Source organism: Mobula hypostoma, chromosome 6 (genome assembly GCF_963921235.1).
Source record: "Mobula hypostoma chromosome 6, sMobHyp1.1, whole genome shotgun sequence".
Classification (NCBI taxonomy): domain Eukaryota; kingdom Metazoa; phylum Chordata; class Chondrichthyes; order Myliobatiformes; family Myliobatidae; genus Mobula; species Mobula hypostoma.
The window spans coordinates 151689330-151715646 of record NC_086102.1 but is presented as its reverse complement, the minus strand read 5'-3'; the positions used below and the strand labels follow the sequence as shown (position 1 = coordinate 151715646).

The 26317-nt window shown below is 40.4% G+C and overlaps 1 protein-coding gene across 2 annotated transcripts in view; it reads right to left on the bottom strand.

Annotated features, from left to right (window-relative positions):
- Positions 1 to 1537: 1537 nt before the first annotated feature.
- LOC134348500 (signal transducer and activator of transcription 1-alpha/beta-like) overlaps positions 1538 to 26317 on the bottom strand; it is a 50973-nt gene continuing 26193 nt past the window's right edge. The window contains exons 12-24 of one of the 2 annotated variants that reach the window (XM_063051971.1): positions 25717 to 25746; positions 25524 to 25617; positions 25354 to 25395; positions 25002 to 25085; positions 22643 to 22741; positions 21955 to 22090; positions 19294 to 19346; positions 19115 to 19209; positions 18846 to 18985; positions 16379 to 16567; positions 15090 to 15165; positions 12143 to 12245; positions 1538 to 3667 (exon numbers count right to left, since the gene is read on the bottom strand). In XM_063051971.1, the coding sequence (XP_062908041.1) occupies positions 3614 to 3667; positions 12143 to 12245; positions 15090 to 15165; positions 16379 to 16567; positions 18846 to 18985; positions 19115 to 19209; positions 19294 to 19346; positions 21955 to 22090; positions 22643 to 22741; positions 25002 to 25085; positions 25354 to 25395; positions 25524 to 25617; positions 25717 to 25746 (1195 nt within the window). In that variant the 3' untranslated portion in view covers positions 1538 to 3613. The remainder of the gene's footprint in view (positions 3668 to 12142; positions 12246 to 15089; positions 15166 to 16378; positions 16568 to 18845; positions 18986 to 19114; positions 19210 to 19293; positions 19347 to 21954; positions 22091 to 22642; positions 22742 to 25001; positions 25086 to 25353; positions 25396 to 25523; positions 25618 to 25716; positions 25747 to 26317) is intronic. The other variant, XM_063051972.1, reaches the window with a different exon arrangement.

The window sequence follows — 26317 nt, the reverse complement described above, 5'->3', positions numbered from 1 at the left end:
ACCTTCTATTAAAATTGGTATGGTTTTTTTGTCTGCAAGTGCCAGTTATTTAAAATGTTACCATGACACCTTAGGAGTGCAGCCTATCTTAAAGATTCCTTCTATTCTTTCCACCCCCTCCTTCCTGCAACTTAAAAGATGCTTGTCTACTTGCTTGTCCAGTTCTGAAGAAGAGACTTTGATCTGAATCACTGAATGTCTCTCTCCCCACTGATGCTGCCTGATGTGCTGAGTTCTTCTGGCATTCTCTATTTTTGTTTCAAATTTCCAGAAACCATTTTTTTTTTTGCTCACAGTAAAAGATGTGTACAGGTATGCATCGCTTAACGTCCATGATACGCTCTGTGAAATCGGACGTTATGTGATTTGGACGTTGTGCGAACACCATAATATATACTTAGCAAACCTATATGGAGTACTGTAGTGTACCTGTATTGACTAAATAGCCAAGAACTTGCACTAAAACTGTATACTGTACACTCTAATACATACATACACTATGATTTTTTATTTCATTTTAACCTTTTTTTTCACTTTTTAAACTTTTATGTAAACTCTTAGCCTATATCACACAATTTATCAAAGATGATCACGATCATCCACTTCGCTGTTCTCAACTTCCTCATAATGTTCCACTGGAAGAATTTCCGGTCCAATAACCTGTGTTTGGAAGGTATGATGCACTTCACGGTAATATTTCCGAAAAAAAATTAAACAGAGATAACGCTACTACACTCGAGACGCGCGATACATGAGATTGGTTATGTCACGTTTTCCGAATGGATGTTAAGCAGCGCACTCCTGTATATGTACAAGATCTTGGCTGTGTCAGCTTTCAATAGCACTTTGATAGAATTGAAATTCTTCCAATACATGATCAATCAAGTGATTCTGAAAGTACATCGGCGTCTATCTTTTCATAGAGAGCATTAGATATGATCCATAAAATCTCGAGAGAATTTGAGTCTTGAAAACCTGGTGATCAACCACTTGCTGTATATAGAGAGAGTACGAAGAGAACCTGAAATGCTGGCAGTATCATGGTAAATGTGATCTCTCCAGCTGCTTCATTTGGGTAAGTGCCAAGTTGCACGTTTATTTGCATTGCTAAGCATTTTGTGGTTTATTTGCCATTTAATGCAAAACCCTTTGGAAGATAAATAGTTCTTCTTTCAGTACATCCTCCACTCTACCCCTACCCACCCCAAAAAAAAAAGCTTTGGTTAATTCTGATTTGATTGTGTTGAGATGAAAAATGCCATAGGTGGACTGGACTGCTGGTGATTCATGTTTTTGCATCCTGTGAAGGTCAGAAGCCATGCCAGTTTATTAGCTCATTCTCCCCAGCTAACAATGCATTAATTCATTGTGTTTGACCTTCAGCTTTAAAGCTGACAAGAGCATCAGACCATTTACCCACAAGCCTTGGTTTTATAACTATTTCATGCTACCCATGAATATAGAGTGCTAATTTAAAGGAACATTTAGTCCTGCTGTTGGATTGCAAAATGAAAAACCCACAAATATTAAGTATGCTTTATTAACTGGTTTATTGAATATATGACTGTCAAGCAGTTGAAACATCTTTTGTACAAAGCATTGTTTCACATCAAACGGGTGATCAAACAGGTGATGACATTTGATTTTTCAGCTACTCTCACCTATTGAAGGCACAAGCAAGTCCATCCATTATGTGGGTGACTCATCAAAAATAACTTGCATTTTGAGTCCATTTATTACTGCTAGTTATTTGTCAGATCATACTTTGAGAAATCCCATGATCCTGGAAGTTCTGCCAGAGCCTCAGACCTTTGGAAAGTATGACCTATTACATCACCTTGGAAACATAAGGCAGTTAATTCATGTCATCAGTTTACAATAGTAATCATCTTTCAAATAAGAGTATGCTTACACTGCTTCAAAACACAAAATAATTATTTACAGTGAAGAGAAATTTTGAAGTTATTTGTTGGGAGGAAGGAGAAATACTGGAAATCAGCAATTTACAGAGCACATTGTCTCACTGTAATTTGATAGTTTATATGTGGTGAAAGGGAACCAAACAACTGGTTCTATGCTTTGTCAAGAAGTGAAGTTTTAAAGTGACTGAAAGAGAGGATTGGGGAGGAAATTAATTTCTTTGGCACTATGGCTGAAAGTATAGCTGGAAAGTGAATGAATGCATTTCAGATTTGCAGGAATCAATTTTTGGAAGTTGTTGAGGCTTTGAGAGACAGGCACAAAGGCCCCTGCTGCTTCTCAACTGCTCTGTATCCGATCATGCCTTACTGAAGTCCAATTTTTATTCTGATCCCCATATCCTTTAATTCCTTTGAGGGTAATAAAATCATTTATTCTCCCTCTTGAATAAATTTAATGACTGACCATCCACGGCTTTCCCTTACATCCCTGTAATGAAACACATCTCTGCTATCCCGATCTGGACTTGTCCCGATCAAGGATTCTCAACCTTTTTTAATGCTATGGAACTTTCCTATTAACCAAGGGTATGTGGATCCCAGGTTGGGAACCCCTGCCTTATATGGACCTTCTTTTAGTGCGAGGAAATGACCTTTCACTATCCCCTTGGTGAATCCACTCCTACAAAGCCCTGGAATCAATGTTAAGAATCCCCGTAGCCTGCAGCTGCTGGCTGATTTGTAGAACACCTTAAGCACTTTGTTTCAATTAAGATTGCAAGCATCTGCAGAATACAAGGGGAAAACAGCAATGATGAGAGTTGATCTTGACATTTTGCATTGCTTCATTCAAATCACCTCAGACCCTGATGTTAGTCCATAATACGACAGATCATAGCTAAGCAGCGGGAAAGTCCTCATTGATATCATTACTACTTGGCACCAAAACACAGGATGAGAAGAAAACTGGAACAGACCTTGCTCTGCTGCTCCTATTCTTTATGGCTTAAGGACTAGTACCTTTCTGCTTCTGGGTGGGGAGAGTCACCCAAACTACATGAGAAATTTGAAGTACAGCACCCCACAGGCATTTAGTCAGCAAATGAAACGAGTTTCATGTACAAATGTGTCTCAAAATATATAATAGGAACAAGAGATTAGAAGCTGTGTCTGTGGGATTCACAACAGCAGTTTGGATCTGATTACATTGGAATCTCAATAAAGCAGAATTCCACTATTAGAAGTAAGTTTCAAAAAACAACGAGTTTATTAAGCAAACTGCCTGGCATTGAACTCCACACACAAGAAGAACCGTAAACATGCATCTTGTCCATGGTTTGGACTAACGTACACCCATTACTTGAACAAGGGAGGTGATCTTGTGAGGTGAAACAAAGGAGAGTGGAGACAGAGGGGAAAGTCAGAAGATAAGGGAACAGAGTCCGGTCAATGAACATAAGACATCTTTAAAATGAAGGCCCATATTAACATCATGGAAGAAATTCACACGTTCCATTTAACATTATAAATTTACTGTCCACATACAGCTCAAACAGAAATTGCATTTTCTAGGAATGTAACTAAAACATTACAAACAGGTTCTATAGTAGCTTTCTTTTTGCTGAAAAATTGCCACTTTACATTGCAGTAAGAGTTTTGTGCTTGTGTAGCAAGCACCAAATCAAGCCATAATCCTACATCCATTGGTGTGAAGCGTTCTCTTGGCTAACTTGGGTAGCTGTACACAACTGTTTGAAAAAAAGTGGACATTTGTATTCAGTAACATTTGTGACTTCACTTTTCTGCCAGTATAAACATACAAATAAAATCATTAAAAAAAAACTAGTTGCTAACATTTCCTATTTACTTATCAAGTTTGGCTCTGCTATATTTGCAGGCTTTCCAGTCTGACGCAGAAACAGACACCAGCAATGGAAACTACACTGAGCTAGTAATAATGAAACAAGTCTTTGTACTCCTATATAACATGCTGGTGTTAATGATCTGAAATTGTCAACTCTTACTGATATCCTTCCACCTAATGAGCAAAATGTTGAACTGATGGGATTTATAAGAGGTATTCAGACTAAACAAGTGAGTATGTTTGCATTTGCACTGGTTGGTCAGTGCAAATGGATTTTACTAAATCAAGAGGCTTTGGAAAAACTATATCATATTACATCATTTTAATGTAAAGGCTGATACTGATCTAAATCAGTATTTCTACATGTTGTCCTGATTGTCTAGTTTGCTTCTATCAAATAGTTGACATGGACACGAAATTAAACAGGCAAATCAGTGGCATGCATTGTGTTTACACCAGCCAAATAAGAGCTGCTTAACTTAATCACTTTCCAAATTTATTTACTGGATCGTGGTTGCCTTTACCAAGAAAAGCAATACATGGCCTCAAACTCGAGTGAGCAGACCACTTAAAAAAGGCTGTTTGAAAGTCAACATTCCTGTGATTTAGCATAGAAGATAACCCTGCCCAGATTAAGGTGGCAGATGTCATTTAAGATTAGTTATTACAATTTGTTTTCTCAATTTCAATTACATTTTAGTTTTGATTATTCACATGTAATTTCTGTAACTGTTACGCTGAGATTTGAATGTGCGCAGATAATTACTCCAGTCCTTTGAATTAATAGTTTGGTTAAACAGCCTCTTTGCTAGCATCCCCATTGGCACTTCTATCTTGTGACAGTTCAAGGACAAGTACTTTTTAAAATGTTGAGGGGTTTCAGGGCACTGTATTTGAGCTGAATCATTATTAAAGCACAGCTATTTCAGCCTCAGTGCCAGGGACCACGTTTCACCATGACCTTCTATGCTGTTAATGTGGAGTTTGCACTTTCTGCTCGTGGCTGTGTGGACTTTCCTAGGTGCTGTGTTTTCTCCTACCTTCCAGAAACATACAGAATGACACATTAATTGGAGTTAAGTACGTGGGGAGAATAAAGTGGGATTAATGTGCAAGTGTTATAAGTAGGTCGTTGATAGTTGGTGCGGTGTTGGTGGGCCAGAAGGGCTGGTTCAATGTTTCACCACCGTTAATCCTTTTACCAGTTAATAAATCTGTTGTTCATTTTTCCAGAAAATATATCTTCCTATCCATTGTCTAGGCTGCTTTTTAAATTAAAAACATACTTTTCATTGTATCCAATAGCTATTTTTTTAAAACTGAAGATTTTCTGCAATCCTTTTGTGGGATCATATCCTTCTTGTTTTATGTCAATCAGAACTGCACGGTGCATCAGAGTTCAGAATTTCATTTCGTTGTCCTCTGTAAGGAGTCTGTACAGCCTTCCCATGAAATGAGTGGGTTTTCTCTGGGTCCTTCCATAGTCCAAAGACTTACTGGCAGATTAACTGTTCATCATAAATGGTGGTGCAACTAGGTTAGGATTAAATCGGGGTGGTTGCGGGTTGCGGGTTACGGTGCAGTGTGGCTTGAAGGACCAGGAGGTACTACTGTGGCATACCTATACAAATAAACTATCCTGTAGTTATGCTTTTAGTGCTCTGTATGGTTGCAGTAGAGCTTCTCGAACCTACTGTACAGAAAAAGAATCCAATAGTAATGGAGAACGATCCAGCCACTTCATATGTCAAGGTTCTGAACTGGAGAGGAGGAAATTTTGGAGCCATTATACAGGATCTTGCAGTGATTGGGAGAGATTGTTTACAGGTAAAGTAGCATCTGCCAAATGGGTGACCTGTAGAAGTGTGATGTCGAGAGTTCAGGACCTACCTGTTCCTATTAGGGTGAAGGGTAGGACTGGAAGCCTTAGGGAACCCTGACTGAAAGATAGCTCTGCTTAAGAAAAGGAAGGCGGTATACATGGTGCAGAAGCCGTTGGGAACCAGTGAACCTCTTAATGACAAAAAAAGATGAGAAGGATCTGACGGCTAGATAAGCAAAGGCCCAAAGGATTCTATAGGCATATTAAATGTGGCTAGTGGGGAAACAGGTTCCCTTAACTTGCAGCCAAAGATGAAGCAAAAGTCTCTGAAGAACATCCACAACTTGTCCAGCAGCTTTGCACAAAGTCCGAGAATGCACCAGGTAAGGCAGAGGGATTTTTCCTTTCGCTCCTCACACCACGGGAATGTTTCCATGCTTATGCCTTGTACTGAGATAGTTGGGAACTAGAGAAGCAGGAAGTGGTCTGAGACCACCTTTTCCTCTCAATGCATCTAACAGCCTGGAACATTTTCATGTACCTGATATTTATCCACTTAAGGACATTAGACTCGTTAATATTTATTCCTTGAAATATTAACCAAGAACTACACCTTTCTCCTCTCTACAACCCCTGGTTACTAACAAGCTTCAATTTTCCTTTATTATGTTCTTGCTCTTTATGTTCAAATACGTTTTTCCTCCCCTTGAGTTTCAGCCTTTTCACCTGGCTGTCTCGTAATTTCCACATTTTCCTGAGATTTTTTTAGATCTTCTTTATCTGGGATCCAACATTAGATTCCCATTGTTTTATTCCTTTCAATTTAGGCTTGGATGTCTCATGTTTCCTGTCAGACCACTCATGCCCAACCTTCACAGCTCCTGCTTGAATGCCTGTGATTGTTCTGACATTGATTTACCTGCTTCTGCCAGATGATTTGTATTTTCAGAATCTGGAATAGGCATTTTTGCTAATTCCTGATTGCCCTTCAAGACAGAGATAAGGCAGAGAGGAAGGGGTAGAGAACCCTGGATGGTGATGATTAAATGCAATTGCTGACCATTGTGGGCTTTGGGTGGTTCTCACCGAGCAATGGTCGGCAAATAATTCATGTTCTTTGCAGATAAATGTACTGCAACCACTAAAGCAACAGTGAACAAAATGAATGGTTGAGGGCAGGGGCTGCTAATCAAAATCGGCTGTTTTGTTCCAGATGGTTAAGACTGCATTCTTGGTACTGTGCTGATCTAGGTATTCCATCACATTCTTGGTTTATAGAATATGAATAGTGGAAATACACTGGGATGTGTCACTCTCTGCAATGTACCCAGTCTCTGCCCCGGTCTTGTAGCATGGCATGAATGATCAGTCCAGTTGAGTTTCCATTCACTGGTGACACACTCTCCCCAATGATACTAAGGGAGGGAGACTTGATAGTGCTATCACTGCATGCCACGGGTTTCTGGTTAGACACAATTGGAAAATGACCAGTGCCTGACCCACAAAGTACAAATGATACTTGATACTCCATTCCTGGATGTTGCCTTGGTCTTGCTGCATGCAATCATGGACTGCTTCAGTTGCTGAGAAGTGGGAAATTGAATTGAACATTGTGCAAACATGTCCTGATCTAGATCTTGTGATGGAAGGCTATTACTGAAGCAACTTAAAAAAAAAAAATGGTTTGGACCCCGTTTCCTCAATCCTAAAGAACTCCTGCACTGATGTTCTGTTCCTGGGTTGATTGCCCTGTAATAGTCACAATTATCTAAGTTTTGAGCAAGGTATGACTGACTATCAGCATTTTGCAATGATTCCCACTCAGTCAAACGTTAGCTTGCTGACATGTTAAGTTTCACTTCACGAGAATTCAGCTTTCTGGTCCATACTTCGACAAAGGCTGTAGTGAGGTCTGGTGTAGTTTGGGCAAAGCATATTCTGGGCATCATTGAGAGAATGCCTTTTTGATTGTTCTGCTGTAGTGGAAGTCACATTAGGACTGTTTTCTGCATGGTCAGGTACATGCTAGTCCTTTTAAAGTTGTATTGGAAACCTTGCAAATGTGTCAAAAAAACTAGTGGATATGGCCAGTCCATTATGGGTAAAGCTCTCCCCACTACTGAGCATACTGTCACATGAAAGCAGCATCCATCAGGGTCCCCTACCACCCAGGGCATGCCTCTCTTCTCACTGCTGCCATCAGGAAGGTGGTACAGGAGCCACACACGCACACCACCAGGTTCAGGAATTATTACTACAACTTAACCATCAGTCTTTTCAATTGCACCATCACTGAAATGTTTGCACAATGTATGGACTCACTTTCAAGGACTCTTCATCTCATTCTCAATATTTATTATTTCTTTCTTTGAATTTGCAGAGTTTGTTGTCTTTGCACCAACTTAGGTGTTCAAATCTTTCATTGATTCTATTATGGATATATTGAGTATGCCCACAAGGAAATGATTATCAGGGTAATCATATGTACTTTGTATGATAATCATATGGTAACATATGTACTTTGATAACAAATTGCTTTGAATTTTGTCTAGATTGGGAGTGCAGATCATTAATACTATAGGCAGCATGTTGCAGTTCTGTTAACTTCACTTTACCAGTGCATTCAGCCATCTCAAGATCATGTAGAGTTAATCAAATTGTCGAGAGGTTGGCTTCTGAGATAACAGGGATCTCAGGAGAAAGCCAAGATGGACTATTTGGTACTTCTGTCTACAACTGGTGCTGAATGTAGTTAGCATATGAGCCCGGCACCGATAACTTACTGGGGTACAAATTGCAACGGGAGATAGAAAAGGCATAGAAAAAGAACAATATTATGATAGATAAGGGGGATTTTAATATGCAGGTAGATTAGGAAAATCAGGTTGATGCAATGGCTTTTTAAGAGCAGCTTGTGATTGAGCCAACTAGGGGTTCAGCTATTCTGGATTGGGTATTATGCAATGACCCAGATTTGATAAGAAAGCTTAAGGTAAGGAATCCTTAGGAGGCAGTGATCATACACATGATAAAAATCCAGCCTGCAGTTTGAGGGGGAGAAGATAAATCAGATGTTTCAGTATTACAATGGAGTAAAGGGCATTAGAGGCCTGAGAGAGGAGCTGTCTAAAGTTGACTGAAAGGAGATACTAGCAAGGCTGATGACAGAAAAATGATGGCTGGTATTTATGAGGGAAATCTGGAAGGTGCAAGATGAGGTACCCGTGGCTGACAAGGCAAGTCAAGACAGCACAAAAGCAAAATAGGACATAACACAGCAAAAGTTAGTAGGACATCAAGAGGATTGGGAAACTTAAACCAACAGAAGGCAACTTAAAAAAGTTGAAATACGAAGATAAGCTAGGCCAAGCATACCAAAAACATCAGAAGTTCCAAACCTATTCTGCTAAAGGTGTAGTCATGGGCACCCGTATGGGTCCCAGCTATGCCTGCCTTTTTGTTGGCTTTGTGGAACAATCTATGTTCCAAACCTATTCTGGTATCTGTTTCCCACTTTTCCTTCGCTACATTGACGACTGCATTGGCGCTGCTTCCTGCACACATGCTGAGCTCGTTGACTTCATTAACTTTGCCTCCAACTTTCACCCTGCCCTCAAATTTACCTGGTCCATTTCCGACACCTCCCTCCCCTTTCCAGATCTTTCTGTCTATCTCTGGAGACAGCTTATCTACTGATATTTACTATAAGCCTGCTGACTCTCACAGCTATCTGGATTATTCCGCTTCTCACCCTGTCTCTTGCAAAAATGCAATCCCCTTCTCGCAATTCCTCTGTCTCCGCCGCATCTGCTCTCAGGATGAGGCTTTTCATTCCAGGATGAATGAGATGTCCTCTTTTTTAAAGAAAGAGGCTTCCCTTTCTCCACCATCAACTCTGCTCTCAAACGCATTTCACGCACATCTGCTCTCACTCCATCCTCCCGCCACTCCACCAGGAATAGGGTTCCCCTTGTCCTCACCTACCACCCCACCAGCCTCCGGGTCCAACATACAATTCTCTGTAACTTCCGCCACCTCTAATGGGATCCCACCACTAAGCACATCTTTCCCTCCCGCTCCCCCCGCTTTCCGCCGGGATTGCTTCCTACGCAACTCCCTTGTCCATTTGTTTCCCCCCCCCGCCCCATCTCTTCCCACCGATCTCCCTCCCTCACTACTATTCAGGGTTCAGACAGTCCTTCCAGGTGAGGCGACACTTCACCTGTGAGTTAGCTGGAGTGATATACTGCGTCTGGTGCTCCCGATGCGGCCTTCTATATATTGGCGAGACCCGATGCAGACTCTCTTACACATATGCTCTGTCCGCCAGAGAAAGCAGGATCTCCCAGTGGCCACACATTTTAATTCCACATCCCATTCTGATATGTCTATTCACAGCCTCCTCTACTGTAAAGATGAAGCCACACTAGGTTGGAGGAACAACACCTTATATTCCGTCTGGGTAGCCTCCAACCTGATGGCATGAACATTGACTTCTCAAACTTCCACTAATGCTCCACTTCCCCCTCGTACCCCATCTGTTATTTATTTATATACATACATTCTTTCTCTCTCTTTTTTTCCTCCCTCTGACTATACCCCTTGCCCATCCTCTGGGCTTCCCCCCCTCCCCCCTTACTTTCTCCCTGGGCCTCCTGTCCCATGGTCCTCTCATATCCCTTTTGCCAATCAACTGTCCAGCTCTTGGCTCCATCCCTCCCCCTCCTGTCTTCTATCATTTCAGATCTCCACCTCCCCCTCCCACTTTCAAATCTCTTACTAGCTCTTCTTTCAGTTAGTCCTGACGAAGGGTCTCAGCCTGAAAGGTCGACTGTACCTCTTCCTAGAGATGCTGCCTGGCCTGCTGCGTTCACCAGCAACTTTTACGTGTGTTGCTAGAATTTCCAGCATCTGCAGAATTTCTGTTGTTTGCATCTTTCAAGAATAACTGGATTCTGGAATGGTTCCTGCGGACTGGAAAATTGCAAATGCCACTTTCCAAGAAGCGGGGGCGGGGGGGAGGCAGAAGAATGGAAGTTTAAGCCAGTTTGGCTGATCTCAGTGGTTGGGAAGATGGAGTCAATTATTAACTAGGTGGTTTCAAGATACATGGAGACACATGCTAAAATAGGGCAAAGTCAGCACGGATTCCTCAAGGGAAAATCTTGCGTGAAATCTGTTGGAATTCTGATGAAATAACAGGTAGGACAGACAAAGTCAGTGGATGTTTGGATTTTCGGAAGGCCCTTCACAAGGCAAGAGCCTATGGTATTACCAGGAAAGATACTATTACGGATAGAAGACTAGCTGACTAACTGGAGGGAAATGGAAATAAAGGGGAACCTTTCAGGTTGGCTGCCAGTGACTAACAGTGTGCCACAGAGATAAGTATTAGCATTGCTTCTTTTAAGTTTGTCAATGATTTGGATGAAAGAATTAATGACTTTTTGGTCAAGAAGGCAGATTACACAAAAATAGGTGGAGGGGCAGGTGGTGTTGAGCCAGCTGGGTAGCTACAGAAGGACTTAGTTTGGAGGAATGGGAAAAGTGGCAGTTGGCATGTAATGGACAGATGTGTATTATCATGCACTTCGTGAGAAGGAATAAAGGAAAGAACTATTTTCTAAATGAGAAAATAAAAAAGGAAATGCAGAGACTTGGGAGTCCTTGTGCATGATTCCCTAAAGGTTAACTTGCAGGTTGAGTCAGTGGTAAGGAAGGCAAATGCAATATTAGCACTTGAGAAAACTAGATTACAAACGCAAGAATGCTATATTTTTTAAAAAAAGGATGTACTGACATTAAAAAGGGTCTAGATGATGTTCACAAGAATGATCCCAGGAATGAAGAGCAGTTGGAGTATCTCATTGAAACCTATCAGGATAAAGTGGCCGTGGAGAGGATGTTTTCTATAATGGAGAGTCTAGGACCAGAGGGCACAGCCTCAGAACTGTGGGACATCATCCATTTAGAACATGAGGAAAAATTCCTTTAGGGTGGTGAATCCGTAGAATGCATTGCTACAGATGGCTGCACAGGCCAAGTCATTGGGTATATTTAAGGCAAAAGTTGATAGGTTCTTGACTAATCAGGGCATCAAAGGTTACAGGGAGAAACTTGTATATTGGCCAGACAATAAAGCTTAGTCATTAGCCACTTCTGCCTACCTCAAATTGAAGATTCACCCAAGAAGTTCAGTTTAATTTGGACGACTAAATAAGGGTATTTGGCACAAGAAAATTCAGGGATGGAGAAGTAGTTACTACAATGCATCATGTGTGATTGTACATCAGCTTTATTTTCCATCAATATTTGTTAAATCAAAAATTGAGACCAGTACAAAAAGCTGAAGGTGTTTTTTTAAAAAAAAGTTGTGTATCTATATAGTACACTGAAGCAGAAGTCATACTACAGCAGTATTTACTAAACAAACAGGACATTAAAAGTCTAAACTACAATACACAATAATGGAATACACCACAAACTATTAAGTTCAGTTTGCAAAAAAACTGCAGCCACTTAGATTCTAAAACCTACCACTGAATCAATTTCTGAAGAACTTAAGTGTCGTGTCAATTCACCAAAATCCTCCACGGACATAGGTAGAAGGTTTTCTGTTGTCTGCAGTCTAGAAGGATGACTGGAAACAACCACATAATAAGACAATTATTTATAATGCAGAGTTTCAAGTGTCTTGGTGGTTATGGATGCCATTAAAAATCTCACAATAAGCATATATCAAATAAATTACTTGTTTGACAAAGTGTAGTTGTATTAAGTTTATGAAATAATTTGCCATTTGCGGAACCTGCTACGTGTAACGAGTTAAATGACAAGTTAATGTCTTAGTGATGCAGCTGCTCAGACAGCCAGGAAACCTGTGAGAAGCCCCCTGCAATGGAATCTTCCTGCTGTGTCAACAGAAATGCCTAGACTTGATACAGGGCTTTCTCCTGACAATCCAACATGTTCAACCATATTTAAAATCATTTACCCAGTGTTTAATAAATTTATGATAATGAAATGTTGATGCAACTATTAGCCATAAGATAGCAGAACAAAGTTAGACTATTTGGCCTATTCAGTCTACTCCGCCATTCCATCATGGCCAATTATCCCTCAACTGTATTCTCTCCATAAACCTATCAACCTCAGCCTTATCCCCAGTGGCTTGGCCTGCACAGTCATCTATGGCAAGGAATTCCAGGTTTGTCAGCCTCTGGCTTGATATTTTTCCTGATCTATTCTCTGGAGGAAACATCCTTATTTGCATGACAAAAGGCCCAAATAGATTGTATCAATAATACCTTCATTCTTCTAAACTCCAGCAAGTACAGGGCTGGAGCCATCAAATGTTTATGTTAACCATTTCATTCCTGGCCAATTCTCAGGAACCTCTGGATCCTCTCCAATGCATCTTTTCTTAATTGAGGGTATCCGCTCACAATTAGTAGTCTGACCAATGTCTTATAAAGACTCAGCATTACGTCCATGCTTTTATATTCTACTCCTCTTGAAATGAATCCTAATATTGCATTTATCTTCCTTCCCACCAATTCAACCTGCAAGTTAACCTTTAGGGATTCCTGCATAATGACTACTACCTCCTAAAAGATATTTCTCCTATGCAAATCTGGTTTGTATTTGACATGCCTTCTTTATCTCTCATTGCAATTTGTACCACACATCCTGGCTACCGTTGAGGCCTGCAAACAACTCCCATCAGGGTCCTTTTACCCTTGTTTCTTAATTCTACTGAAGGATTTTATATCTTCCGTTTCTATTATCACTTTTTTCCAAGGACTTGATTCCATATATTTTTTAAAAAAACACAAAAGAACCACCCCTACCCCTCTGCCGACCTGCCTGGGTAGCCTCAGCTCCAAACTGCGATCTTCTTTCAGCCATTACTCAGTGATGCTCACATCCTATCTACCAATCTCTAATTGCACTACAAGCTTATCTACCTTATTCAGTATACTGCACACTTCCCAAATTCAACACCTTCAGTCCAGCTTTCATCACCCTTTGATTTTATCCCCATGTTATACTTCAACTCAGCCAACTGACTGCAAATTTTGTCCTACAATCTGCAAGTCCTTCCTCAGTCTCACTGCATCTACTCGCATACCAACTGCCCCATCCACAACCCTATCACTCCCAATTCCCATTCTCCTGCCAAGTTAGTTTCAACCCTCTCCAGCAACTCTAGCAATCCTAGCTGCAACGGAGTAGCAGTAGTACTTATTTGAGTAGCCAGGGCATCAAAGGTTATGGTGAGAAGGTGGGGGAGTGGGACTAAATGGGAGAATGGATCAGCTCATGATAAATTGGCGGACTCGATGGGCCAAATGGCCTACTTCTACTCCTTTGTCTTATGGAAACACCCGAACATGAGGGGACCCACCCTCACATTCAGGTGGTACCCCGATCTTTTTGTCCAGGTCACACGTTCCCCAGAAAAGCGCCAGCCCTGCCGCACAGTCATCTACCATATAATCCCATTTCCACTCACTGGTGTGTGGCACACAGGCACCACATTCCAGAGATTACTATCCTTGTAGTCCTGCTCTAAGCTTCATGCTCAACTCCTTATATTCTCTTCAGGGTCTCCTCTTCCCCCCCACCCCCCCAAATTTTCCTACATATTCTTTGGTATCAATATATACCATGAATTCCTAGCTGTTCACTCTCCTCCTTTAGAATACCATAGACCCAGAGACATTACTGACCCCGTCACCTAGGAGGCAACATACCATCCGGGTCACAGAATCTCCCGTCTGCTCCTCTAACTATGCAATCCCTTAACACTACTGCACTCCTCTTCTCCAAGAAGAGAGCCAAACAATGCTAGGTCCTGGTTGCTGTGGCTTTTCCCCCTCCCCACCCCCAAAACAGTAATCAAGAGGTATACTTACTATTGAGGGGAATGGCCACAGGGGTATTCTACACTGGTTGCCTATTCCCTCCCTCTCTTCCCCCCCCCCCCACCCCCGACAGGCAGTCAGCTACCTGCCTCTTGCAACTTGGGTGTTGCTACCTCCCTGTAGTTCCATCACCACCTCATTCTCACACAAGAGCCAAAGGTCATCCAGCTCTAGTTCCTTACACCATCTCCAAGAATCTGCAGCTTAATGCATTTCATGCAGATGCAGTTATCAGGACAACTGGAGATCTTCAAGAGTTCCCATATCTCACATGAAGAACATATCACTAACCCTGGACCCATTCTCACCACACCAGCTATGTACTTGTAGATAAAAATAAATAAATTTATTAGGATCTTACTCAGAGCCTCCACCTGTTCTCACCCAAGCCTGGCCACCTCCAGACACCTCACTTCACTTCATTGGTCTGAGTGCCTAATAGATCGTTGATAACAGCCCTCAAGTCCCCAAAAGCCTTGAACTTCTTAAATCTTGCGCATTCTCTCCCACAAGCAAGAGCTCATGATGACTGCAGCCCACCAAAAAGTGTTACTTACACTTCAGAGACAGAAATCAGTTCAGTCTTTATATAACCACTTGTCTTGGCATCATCCACATCCATAGGCTCTGAAGCTGAGAAATTGAATAAACCAGGATTTAGTTTAACGAGACAAAAATTTCCCAGTATAATCTGCACAGCCCCCAAGGTACACAAGTTCAACCTTCTGCTTCTACTACAAATTATTCATCTATAACCAACTGTGCTATTGCATAATCATACTTGAACACTTTGTAGTATTCTCTTTCAGGCTAGATTATTTAAGAACTGCCAGAGACATTTGCTCCCACTACATTTGACGAGATTTGCCTCCAGTCCGGTGGGCCAACTGAAGAATAGCACAATTGCACGTCCCTAGCCAACCTTGAAGTCTGGCTGCAGTTTTAGTCTATTGCAGCAAATAACAGGTGTTATTCTGGAGTTCCCAGTGACCCAATAAATGCTGCATCACAAGTGGCAGTGATGGTCCCGGTGGTGGTTGATGCACTGTGCAGTGAGCAGACTGCAGACAAAAACTCTTGAAGTGCAGGTGGGAACAAATTCCTGGCGATTCACAAGTACTCTAGCCCCAAAGAGAATGCCATGATGGTGTTCAGAAGTGATTATGGTCCGAATGGATCCTCACCAAGTACAATATGAAGTTGTGCAACTGTTCAATGCACATTTCTATTATTTCTTTATTCTCCTGCAATTCATGAGTTCACCTCAGCCTTGCCTAGCTTACTAATGGCAACCAAACTTAAATTTAACCAGCACTTTGTAGTAATCTGGCTATCTAAGCCCAAGGAGTGTGTGGGATGTGTTCTCCAAAAAGTATCATGGAATAAAGTACACCAGAATTGTTCTACAACAGTAAGAGCAACTTCAGTGCATGGTTCAGCAGGAGGGATGAGAAGAACATTTTCCCTGAATGAATGCCAAGATGTACAGTAAACTTAAAATACAAGTGGAAAAATCTAAGGAACACAGTGCCATACAGACATTTTGGGTCTAAAATCTCATACTCAGTCATGAACAGGAATTTTTGCTTTGTACGAATAGAAACATTCAAGTTGGAAAATATTTCCCCACCATGGCCCACCTCACTCTGCTGCCACAAGCCAGAATTTCTCCTCGCCAATCCAGGAGCAATCAAATTCTATGCCAACTGAGTCAAAGAATGTGTTAATAGTTAAACTTTTCAGTGAGACTTTCATATTGGATTCAACACAAGTTAATGTTTGTCAAGTCCCATCAACATTTTCAGCACATAAATGTTTTACTATTTAGTTCGGGCCTTATACTTACGATCTTTTGGCCTGGAGTAATACTTTCCAAATGCTTGATCTTTGGGGATCTCAGGATACAAATACTTCAATGGGTTTTCAGGAATGTTCTCAGCTGCCATTACTTTGTAATTGCGAATGATATCGGGGAAGGTAACAGCTGACAGTTGATGCTTGGTGTAGGGCTCTACAGAGTGAAACTGAGGCTCAGCTGGGAAAAGAAATTAAGAAGAAAAACAGATGGCAACAAGTTAGTAAGCACACAAAAGCAGATATCCAAGAGTAAAAAAATGGGCCATTCTCAAGCTACTAGAACTTCAGTGCCAAAAAAAGTTACTTAGAACATACTCCAAATGCAAAAATCCTCTATTCATACATTGGTATTGAATCAAAATGTTCGCTTATTTAGTCATTATATTTCAGCATGAACTACAGCTTTTCCTTTCTAACTGCAAGTAATTGAATCATTTAGTATTATCGTTTTAAAAAATTCCGTTGTAAATCTGGACATGAGTAAATTAATTACAAAGCAAATAAAATCGGGAAATAATTGTAACAGCACTAACAAGCCTGTGGTAAAGGCTGCAGCCGAGTAGAGATCTATATGCACCTCACGAAGCCCACTTTCACCAGGCCAGGACTGGCTGGTGTAAACAAATTCTGACCACATTGCTCTTCCTCTACTACATTTGTGGGATAAAAGGTCAAAAGGAAAGCAAAGTTTATTGTCATTAGCACAGGTGCAATGAAAATCCAACTTGCAGCAGTATCACAGGCACCATTTTCCGCAGTTTTTACAAAGCCCTGTGCAAAACCAGAGAGTTATAATTACTGTCCTAGCTTAGTATGCAACTTTTCTGTGCATTACAAGGAAAGCAATTCCATCAATGGTACCTATGGACTTTAAGTGGTTTAATAAAAGAGGGAGCTTAAATCTTTTAAGATTATTTTCAAGGTTTTATATTTTAATTCAAGGATTATTATTACTATTTCTCCATAAGCCTTTGTCCACATTTAATTTTTTTTAAAACACTATACAACGGAAAATGTATTTTCTGGAAATCAGTTGGATAGACTCTCCACATTAACTCTGGACAGCACCATGATCTTCCATCACAAAAACATTATTAGAAACATTTACTCATCATGCTCCAGCCAGCCAAAAATCAATGTATTTTTCCTACAGAGAAATCCACTGCATTTACATAAAATTGAGCATTTTACACAATCAAGTTAATTATCATCACATGCCTGTCATATGATGTGGGCCATTGTTGTCTTTCCATGATTGTTCTTGGCAAATTTTCCACACAAGCAGTTTTCCATTGCTTTCTGGGCAGTGCCTTGACTGGACAAATGACCCTAGCTATTATTAATACTCTTCACAGACAAGTCTGCCTGGCATCTGTGGTTACATAACCAGAACTTGTGATAAGCACTCGCTGCTCAGATGATCATCCACACCTGCTCCCATGGCTTCACGCAACCCTAATGGTGGGGTGGTGTTCTACATTTTGCCCAAAGGCGACCTGCAGTATAGTGGAGGCAAGGAGTGCTTCACAACTCCTTTGGCAGAGATGTATCTTGACCCTGCCAATCCCGTTAATCAATTGGTTTTAAAAAAAAAAGAGAGCAGCAGATCTCTTCAACTTTAGGACAATAAATCCATGGAGTTTTCTACACGAGTTGGGCTATGGATGCCAAAACATGGTATACATTTGAGACATTTGATGCTAGGGGAAAATTAAAGATCAGCTCTGTAGTTCACAGTAGGGTAGAGCAGAGCAGATAGGAGGGACCAAATTTGTTTTTACATTCTTCACTTAACAACCCATTTACTGAATTACAAAATTAGAGAACGTCTGCTGAATCTTTTGGAATCCCAGAATTCCTATCTAATCACAGTAATCTTTCTGCCCATTTTACTATCTGTTTTAATATCAAAAGCCTCTTCAAGAGGATCATAAAACAGTCCCAAAGGCTTATGTCAATCATAACAATAATTTAAAAATCACCTGTCCAAAACGGGAATTTTTTTTTTTAAATATAAAGGGTGACCCCGTAATTCTGTCCCAAGGAGGAAGCATCATGTTTACCCTATCAAAACCCAGGAATCTTTTAAAAATAAAGTCTCCTTACTCTTGGAACTAGATTGTCCATCTTTCTCTGCAAAACACAATCTTCCTATTCTAGATTATCAGGCTGATGAAACTTCATTAAATAAAGAGGCCAATGATTTGACCTCACCAATCCCTTGTAAAGCTGAAGCATTAACTCCTTATTTTTGAATTCAAAAATCAGAAATAATGCTGTTGGCTCTCTATTTTAAAAACTGTCCATACTAGCACTGCAGCCCTTCTGAATCATGCATTAAGATAATTAGAACCAACGTTGAATGAAGTTTAGGAAGAGATTTTGCCCAAACCCAAACAGGGCTAATTCATTAAAACATCTTGTGTATTTTAGAATCATGAGTACTATCCACTTACCGTTTGGTGACGTTTCCACCCAGGTAAAAGTGATGGCACCTTCTCTGCTGCTCTCACTGAACCTCAGTAAAAATGTACCTGGCGACATATCCTTTAGCAAAGCCCGTTCCGTTTCCTTACTCACAAACCCCATGATGCATCTGAAAATTTAATGCAATTCAGTTAATTCTCAGTCTTAACGCTTCCCGAAAAGGTAATATGATTCAACAACTACTAGCTGACTTGGTTACTGCTGCACTTTACATCATGTCTAGAGCTTTCATACTTACCCATCATTCCAAAGAGGCAGAAGATGCTTTTTAATCAACTCCAAAATGCCTTCAATCCAGAGCCAAAATGAGAAAGGCTTTTCATTGATATTCTCCTTAAGCAATAAACAGAGTGCAATTAAAAACACAAGAAATGCAAATTATTCAGAATTATGTTGCTGACTTTGTTAATTGATTACCTTGCAGAATCTTGACCATGGAATTGAATTCTCGATGAAACAATTATTTGAACCTACGAAAGGCAATTTTAACAATTTTCACTCCAAGGCTTTCAGAGGAATATGCTTAAAAATAGTTCTTGTATTTTAAACTATATTAAGATTGCAAATTGTAAAGATGCATTAAACATGTCTTTAGATCCACTTAACACTTAAAAATTTAGGAATACACAGCCGTAAACTGACAAGAACATAAATATCAATTCCCCCAATTGAATACATGATCATCAAGACTGAATCAATACAAACTCAGGTTTTCATGATGACACATAGAAAGATGTATGCAAGCAAAGTTATAACTGAGTACAAATACTAGTTCAGTATTTATAAATGAAGACCTAGTAGCACATCTTATTGAAGTGTGCGTATCAACTAGAAAATTGGATGTTTAACGAAGACCTACTAGTAACTCAATTGGAAAACTGGATGTTTAAATATCTTTGAATACAAGATTGAAGAAATCTAACAAGTATCCTTTGTCGGTAATTATGAACGCTAAACAATTGTAGTGATTATTTTTTTTTAAATTTAGAGATACAGTACAAAGTAGGACCTTCCAGCCTTGAGCCCCACTGCCAGCAACCCGATTCAATCCTAGTTTAAAAAATCATCACAGGACAATTTATAATGACCAATCAGCTTGCTACCCTGTAGCAGTTTGGACTATGGGAAGAAACCAGAGAACCTGGAGATAACCAACTCATTGCATTCTATAGGGAGGACATACAAGTCATTACAAAAGGACACTGGGATTGAACTCGTGCTGTGAACTGAAACAAAGTCATGCTAACTGACAAGCAACTATGGCCCACATGATAATTAATGTCAAAGTGGAGTTGCACAGTCTTGCTTTCTTCGAATGTTGTGGTTCAATCGTCCTGGAAGAACAAATGCAACTATATTTGGAATCTTTACAGAAGGTAAATCCTTTCAATTCAAACAACAGGAATTCTGCAGATGCTGGAAATTCAAGCAACATACATCAAAGTTGCTGGTGAACGCAGCAGGCCAAGCAGCATCTATAGGAAGAGGTGCAGTCGACGTTTCAGGCCGAGACCCTTCGTCAGGACCATACAGCAACTTTGATGTATGTTCCTTTCAATTCAATGTCCTCCAGAGCATCAGAGCCATCTTACTTCTATTTTATTGAAGTGATAGAGCACTGAGTAGACCCTTACAGCTACATTGCTCCAGAAACCCTCAAACCTGATTAATCCCAACCTAACCATGGGACAATTTGCAACCCCACACATTCTACAGGGAAGACAGACTCCTTACAGAATGGCACTGGAACGGAACTCCGAAATGCTTCAGGCTGCAATAGTGTCACACGAACTGATCTGCTACTGTGGCATCCCAAGGGCAATTCAGAATCAAAAAGTTGAATCAGATATGTATCATTGACACATCAGGAAATTTTTTTTTTAATGTAATAGTAGCAGTACATCACAATGCATGACTGAAAAAACTATAAACTACAAATATACAAATTAAAACAAGTAATGCAAAAACAGGAAACAAAAACTAGAACTGAGGTAGTGTTCACGGATTCATTGTCTGTCAGAAATGAAGAGGGGAAGAAGCTGTTCCTGAACCGTTCAATGTGTGCCTTCAGGCTCCTGTACCTCCCTGATGGTAGCAATGAGAAGGGGGCATGTCCTGAGTGACGGGGGGGTTCTTAGTGATGGATGCTCCCTTTGAGGCCTTAATGTCCTGGATGCTGGGCAGGCTAGTACCTATGGAGCTGGTTGAGTTAGAATGCTCTCCACGGTACATCAATAGAAATGTATGAGTCTTTGGTGACATACCAATTTTATTCAAACTTCTAATGAAATACAACTGCTGTGGTGATTCCTCAATGAGAACTTGTGTGTTCCTCAAATTCCCCTTCCTGAAGTGCACAATCAATCCTCTGGTCTTACTGACATTGAGTGCAAGGTCATTACTGAGACACCAGTCAACTATATTCCTGGATGCCTCACTGTCCGAAATTCCATCAACAAGTTGTCACCGGCAAATTTAAAGATGTAGTTTGAGCTGCGTCTAGTCACAGTCCTGTGCGTAGAGAGTGGAGAAGTGGGCTAGCATACATTCTTGAGATGTGCCAGTGTTGATTGTCAGAGAAATGTTATTTCTGATCTGCAGACTGGTGAGAAAGTCAACGATCCAGTTGCAGAGGGAGGTAGAGGCTCAGGTTTTAGAGCTTGCTGATTAGAACTGAGGGTAGGATCGTGATGAATGCTGAGCTGTAGTCAATAAAGAGCAGCCTGACGCAGATATCACTACTGTCCTGGTAATGCAAGGCCGAGTGTTGGGTCAGCGAGTTTGCACCCACTGTTGACCTATTGTGATGAGAGGCAGACTAGATTAGGTCCAGGACCTTGCTTAGTCACAAGCTGATTCCAGTCACAACCAACCTCTCCAAGCACTTCTCAGTAGATGTGCCACCGGATGATAGTTGTTGGGGCAGCTCACCCTGCCGTTTTTGGGCACTGATACAATTACGACTGAGGAATTTCAGTGGAATGGTAGATAACTTCATTCTTCCATCAATCAGGCTGGTAGGAATTACTGATCTCAAACAAATCCCTTTTTCACTTTTGTCATTCCTTAAGATCTTACCTAGCAACTTTTCTCCAAGCATGTTGAGCTGTTCACTGTTAAGCCCCCTTTTAGTGACAGAAGAGAACTGCCAACTTAATACTTCAGAGAGCTGATTCCACGTGGCAGCTGGGGGGTTGGAGAAAAAACCTAGGGTCTGAGGAAGAAGCAAAACTGAAGTAGGTAGTTTATGGAACATTCACCAAACCTGACAATTTATATAAATGTGGCAATTTTCCAGTTTATTATTTATATTGATTTATTAAACCAAATATTTATTTCAACTACTTTAAAAAGGTAACGTCTTTTAAAAAACTATTCATTTCTAGGTAAAGAAATTGGAGAAGATTATTAGATACAACTGAGGGGCAAGGGCAGCTGTTTTAATAGTTTGTATTAAAATAAAAGCATACTTCAGATGGCTGGATACTGTTCTGGAGATTTAAATTTCCATTAAACTTCACATTAAGAGTGAACAAAACATCCATCTGACTCAAATTGATGGAGATTTTCTCATTATGTTGATGTACATAACTATTGACCTAATATTAGGTTTTGAATATGCAGTTTCATTTTGTTGTACACTAGTAACAGACAAAGCTCCATACTGCCAAAAGACAGATAGCTGCAGCATATCTATTAGTTAAATTCTACCTAAATAAGTGACACTTTGTAGACAGAATTTAAAGCTGGTTGCACTGATGCTTACCTTAGACTCACTCACAAGCATGTTATACCACAAGATAGAGGCCCAACCATTGGGAAGTTGGCTCACATTGGATATCACCACCAAAGGCAATGATGTTGTCTGCAATAGAAAAGGACTCAATGAAAAACAAAAATATTGTCACCCAATGACACTCAAAGTGAAGAGACATTGCAACAAAAACACAGCCATACACCATCAATACAGGATACATCAAATCAGAATCAGATTTAATATCATTGCCATGTCATGAAATTTGTTAACTTCTTAGCTGCAGTATAATGCAATACACGGTAATAAAGTATACATGTATATTAAATCAATTTAAATAGTATACATCATAAAGAGGTGGTGTTCATGAGTTCAATATCCATTTAGAAATTGTATGGCAGAGGGCAAGAAGCTGTTTCTGAAATTGCTTGGTGAGCACCTTCAGCTTCTATACCTCCTTCCTGACAGTAACAATGACAAGAGGGTATTCCCTGGGTGATGGGGGTCCTTAATTATAGACACCACCTTTCTGAGGTCCCACTCCTTGCAGGTGTCTTGGATACTATAGAGGCTAGTGCACAAGATACAGCTAATTTCACAACTTCTTTCGACTTTGTGCAGTAGCCACCAACCCCCATACCAGACAGTAATGCAGTCTGTCAGACTGCTCTCAATGATACACCTGTAGAAGTTTGAATTATTAGGCTATTAGGGACAAACCAAATCACCTCAAACTCCTAACAAAATATAGCCACCATCTTGCCTTCTTTATAACTACATCAATATGTTAATTCCAAAGATGCAAATCCCCTTTTTCTACTCTTGCATTCTTTTCAAATGTTTTAATTTCAAGCCCCCAAACACATTTAAAAATCTCAAAATTGCAACCACAGCGTATTGGTGACAGAGAGGTTGAACAGAGGCTGGTGGATGAGGGGCCAATCAAGTGGGCTACATGATCCTGGGGGTGGGGGAGAAGAAAGACAAACACAAAATGCTGGAGGAACTGAGCAAGTCAGGCAGCATCTATGGAAATGACCGAGCAGTCCACATTTCAGGCCAAGACCCTTCTGCAGTACAGGGAAGGAAGGGGGAAGATGCCAGAGCCAGGTGAGTTGAAAAAATGAAGGACTGGAAAGGAAGGAATCTGATAGGAGGGAAGTGAATCAAAGGAGAAAAGGAATGAGGACACCCAGGGGGAGGCGATAGACAGATGAGAAGAGGTAAGAGGCCAGAGTGGGGCATGGGGGGGGGGGTGGGGGGGGGAATTATTTATTTTTAAATGAAGAAAATCACTTCATGCCATCAGACTGAAGGTTACCCAGGAAGAATACAAGATGTTGGTCCTCCACTGAGGGTGGCCTCATTTTGACAAAAGAGGCAGTGGACCGACAGGCTTCACCCATCCTTCCTCTCTCCTCCACCCCATCTTTTTATTCTACTCCACTCCTCAGTCCTCAGGCCAAAATGTCAACTGGTTATTCATTTCCATAGATGCTGACTGACCCGCCAAGATCCCCCAGCATTCAGTGTGTTGCTTTGGCATCAGGCAGTGTTGAGAGCTCAAAACTCAAGTAGAATTTTGTTTCAGTGAAAGCCAAAAGTCCATTCCAATGAAATAAGTTTAAGACCATTTTTAAAAAACAATGGCTAAAACATCCCAATTCAGTTTTACTGTACTCATTTTATAATTAGTTTCCACATACAAAACAAAATCCAACTAGGATTCCAATTTACAAATTTTAAAAACAGAACAACTTCCGTGGATGTAAACCTTATATCCCTTGGCATCTGCATTCCTTTAATTATTTATTTATTATTTTTTTTATATTATAAAGTTGGCAGCAAAATTTTCTTCAAAGTGAACTGAGTTATGGGGAAGTGAACAGATTGGGACTTTCCCTCCTCACCCCCCCCCCCCCCCGCACATAGGAAAGAGATGATCTTAAGGGTGTACAAAATCATGACAGCAATACAAGAGATGTGCAGGATAAGGATTTCTTCAAGTACAGAGCTGGATGCCTGGAATGCACTGCCAGTGGTAGCGAAAGCAAATATGATAGAGGTGTTCTGGAGGGTCTTAAGCAGGCACACGAATTTGTAGAGAATAGCAGATTATGGATATTGTGTAGCCACAAGGGATTAAATTTAGTTGGGCATTTAAATTACAACTTTAAATTTGTTCAGTACACTCTAGTACTCCTGCTCTTGCATGATTTAGAAGAATGTGGAAAACAATATACCATACAACATTCTGCTTTATTGATCTTAGGTGAAAGTTAGTTCAACACATCATATAATGGAAGTCCATGTTTGTCATCCTTCTTACCCCATCTCAAGTGAACACACAAGGTGTGTTTGTATTCCTTACCTCCAGATCAATTGGCACATTCTGGTGACAGAACTGTGTCTCAAAGCTGATTGAGTGAAGTTCCTCAGTTACAATGAAAGGTCCCTGTTTGAACATGCACAAGGGTTTAAGTTGACGACTTTAAACACTCAGTATCTACCCAAGTAATATCAGACCACAAGAGATAAGAGCAGAATTAGGCCATTCCACTATTTCATCATTAGGATTCTGATCTCAATACAATGAACTCTTTCTTTAAAAAAAAGCGCAACAAAGTCAACATGATTGATTCTGGAACAGGCAAGGAGCGTACGTGTTTTAAAGAAGTTGAAAGTAAAGCTATATTGAGAGGCACACCACAATAGGGACTTACTTCTGTTGTTCTGCTGCCTGTGTTTTTCTGTTCCTTCAGTTGCTGTAATACAAGAAGGCATCTTATTGCATTTTAAGTGAAATATACATTGTTCCGCATTTTCTACCATGAGATCATTGCAAACGAATGGGACTAAGTACATGACTCAACTTTACAAGATGACTACTCACCAAGTGCCGGAATTCAGCAGCCAAGCTTCCATTTGTCGACTCTTCCATATTCATCACTTTCGTGTTAGTTCCTAGTATATTGAATTTCCTAAAACTGAAAAAAAATTAAAGTAAAATCAGCAAAGTAACATTTATATTACAAAGTACAATTACAAATGTAAAGGGATCACAAAATCAACATTATACCACTTACCCTTTTACAGCAATCTTTTCAGTGACATCTCTGTTTTAAAAAAGATATTTAAGAATTAGAAGGAAAAGCAGAGTTTATCCCTTGTGCCCATTTCACTATTCAATTATTGTAATAACCTTTTAAATTCCCCAATATCCCAGTTTATCAATCCGTCTTGAATCGGATTAGTGACTGAGCCTCCACAGCCTTTGTTAACAGTGGGGTTGAGGAAAATTCCTGAGTCCAAAATGGCTAGTTCCTTACTTTGGAATCAAATTATATGCCCTACTTCCAAACACCCATCATCCTTGCTTCTTCTAAACTTTGATAGCGCAGACTGCAGGAATTTCTTCTTGTATAATAAATGCAGCACACCAGGAATCACAGTGGCAAAATTAACTGCAAGTCCCCTCCTTCATGCAGGGTGACTTGGCTTGCACACGATGTTCTGGCTACAGACACACCACAGTCTTTGTAATTGGATGAAGTAGTCTTTATTGTAAGAGAACCTGAATAAAAAGGGCAAGGATACTACTTGCCCACCATATCTGCATATTATAAACATCTTTTATTGTTAAAGAGCAGCCAAATCCTTCTGAACACCAATATATTTTACTCTTAT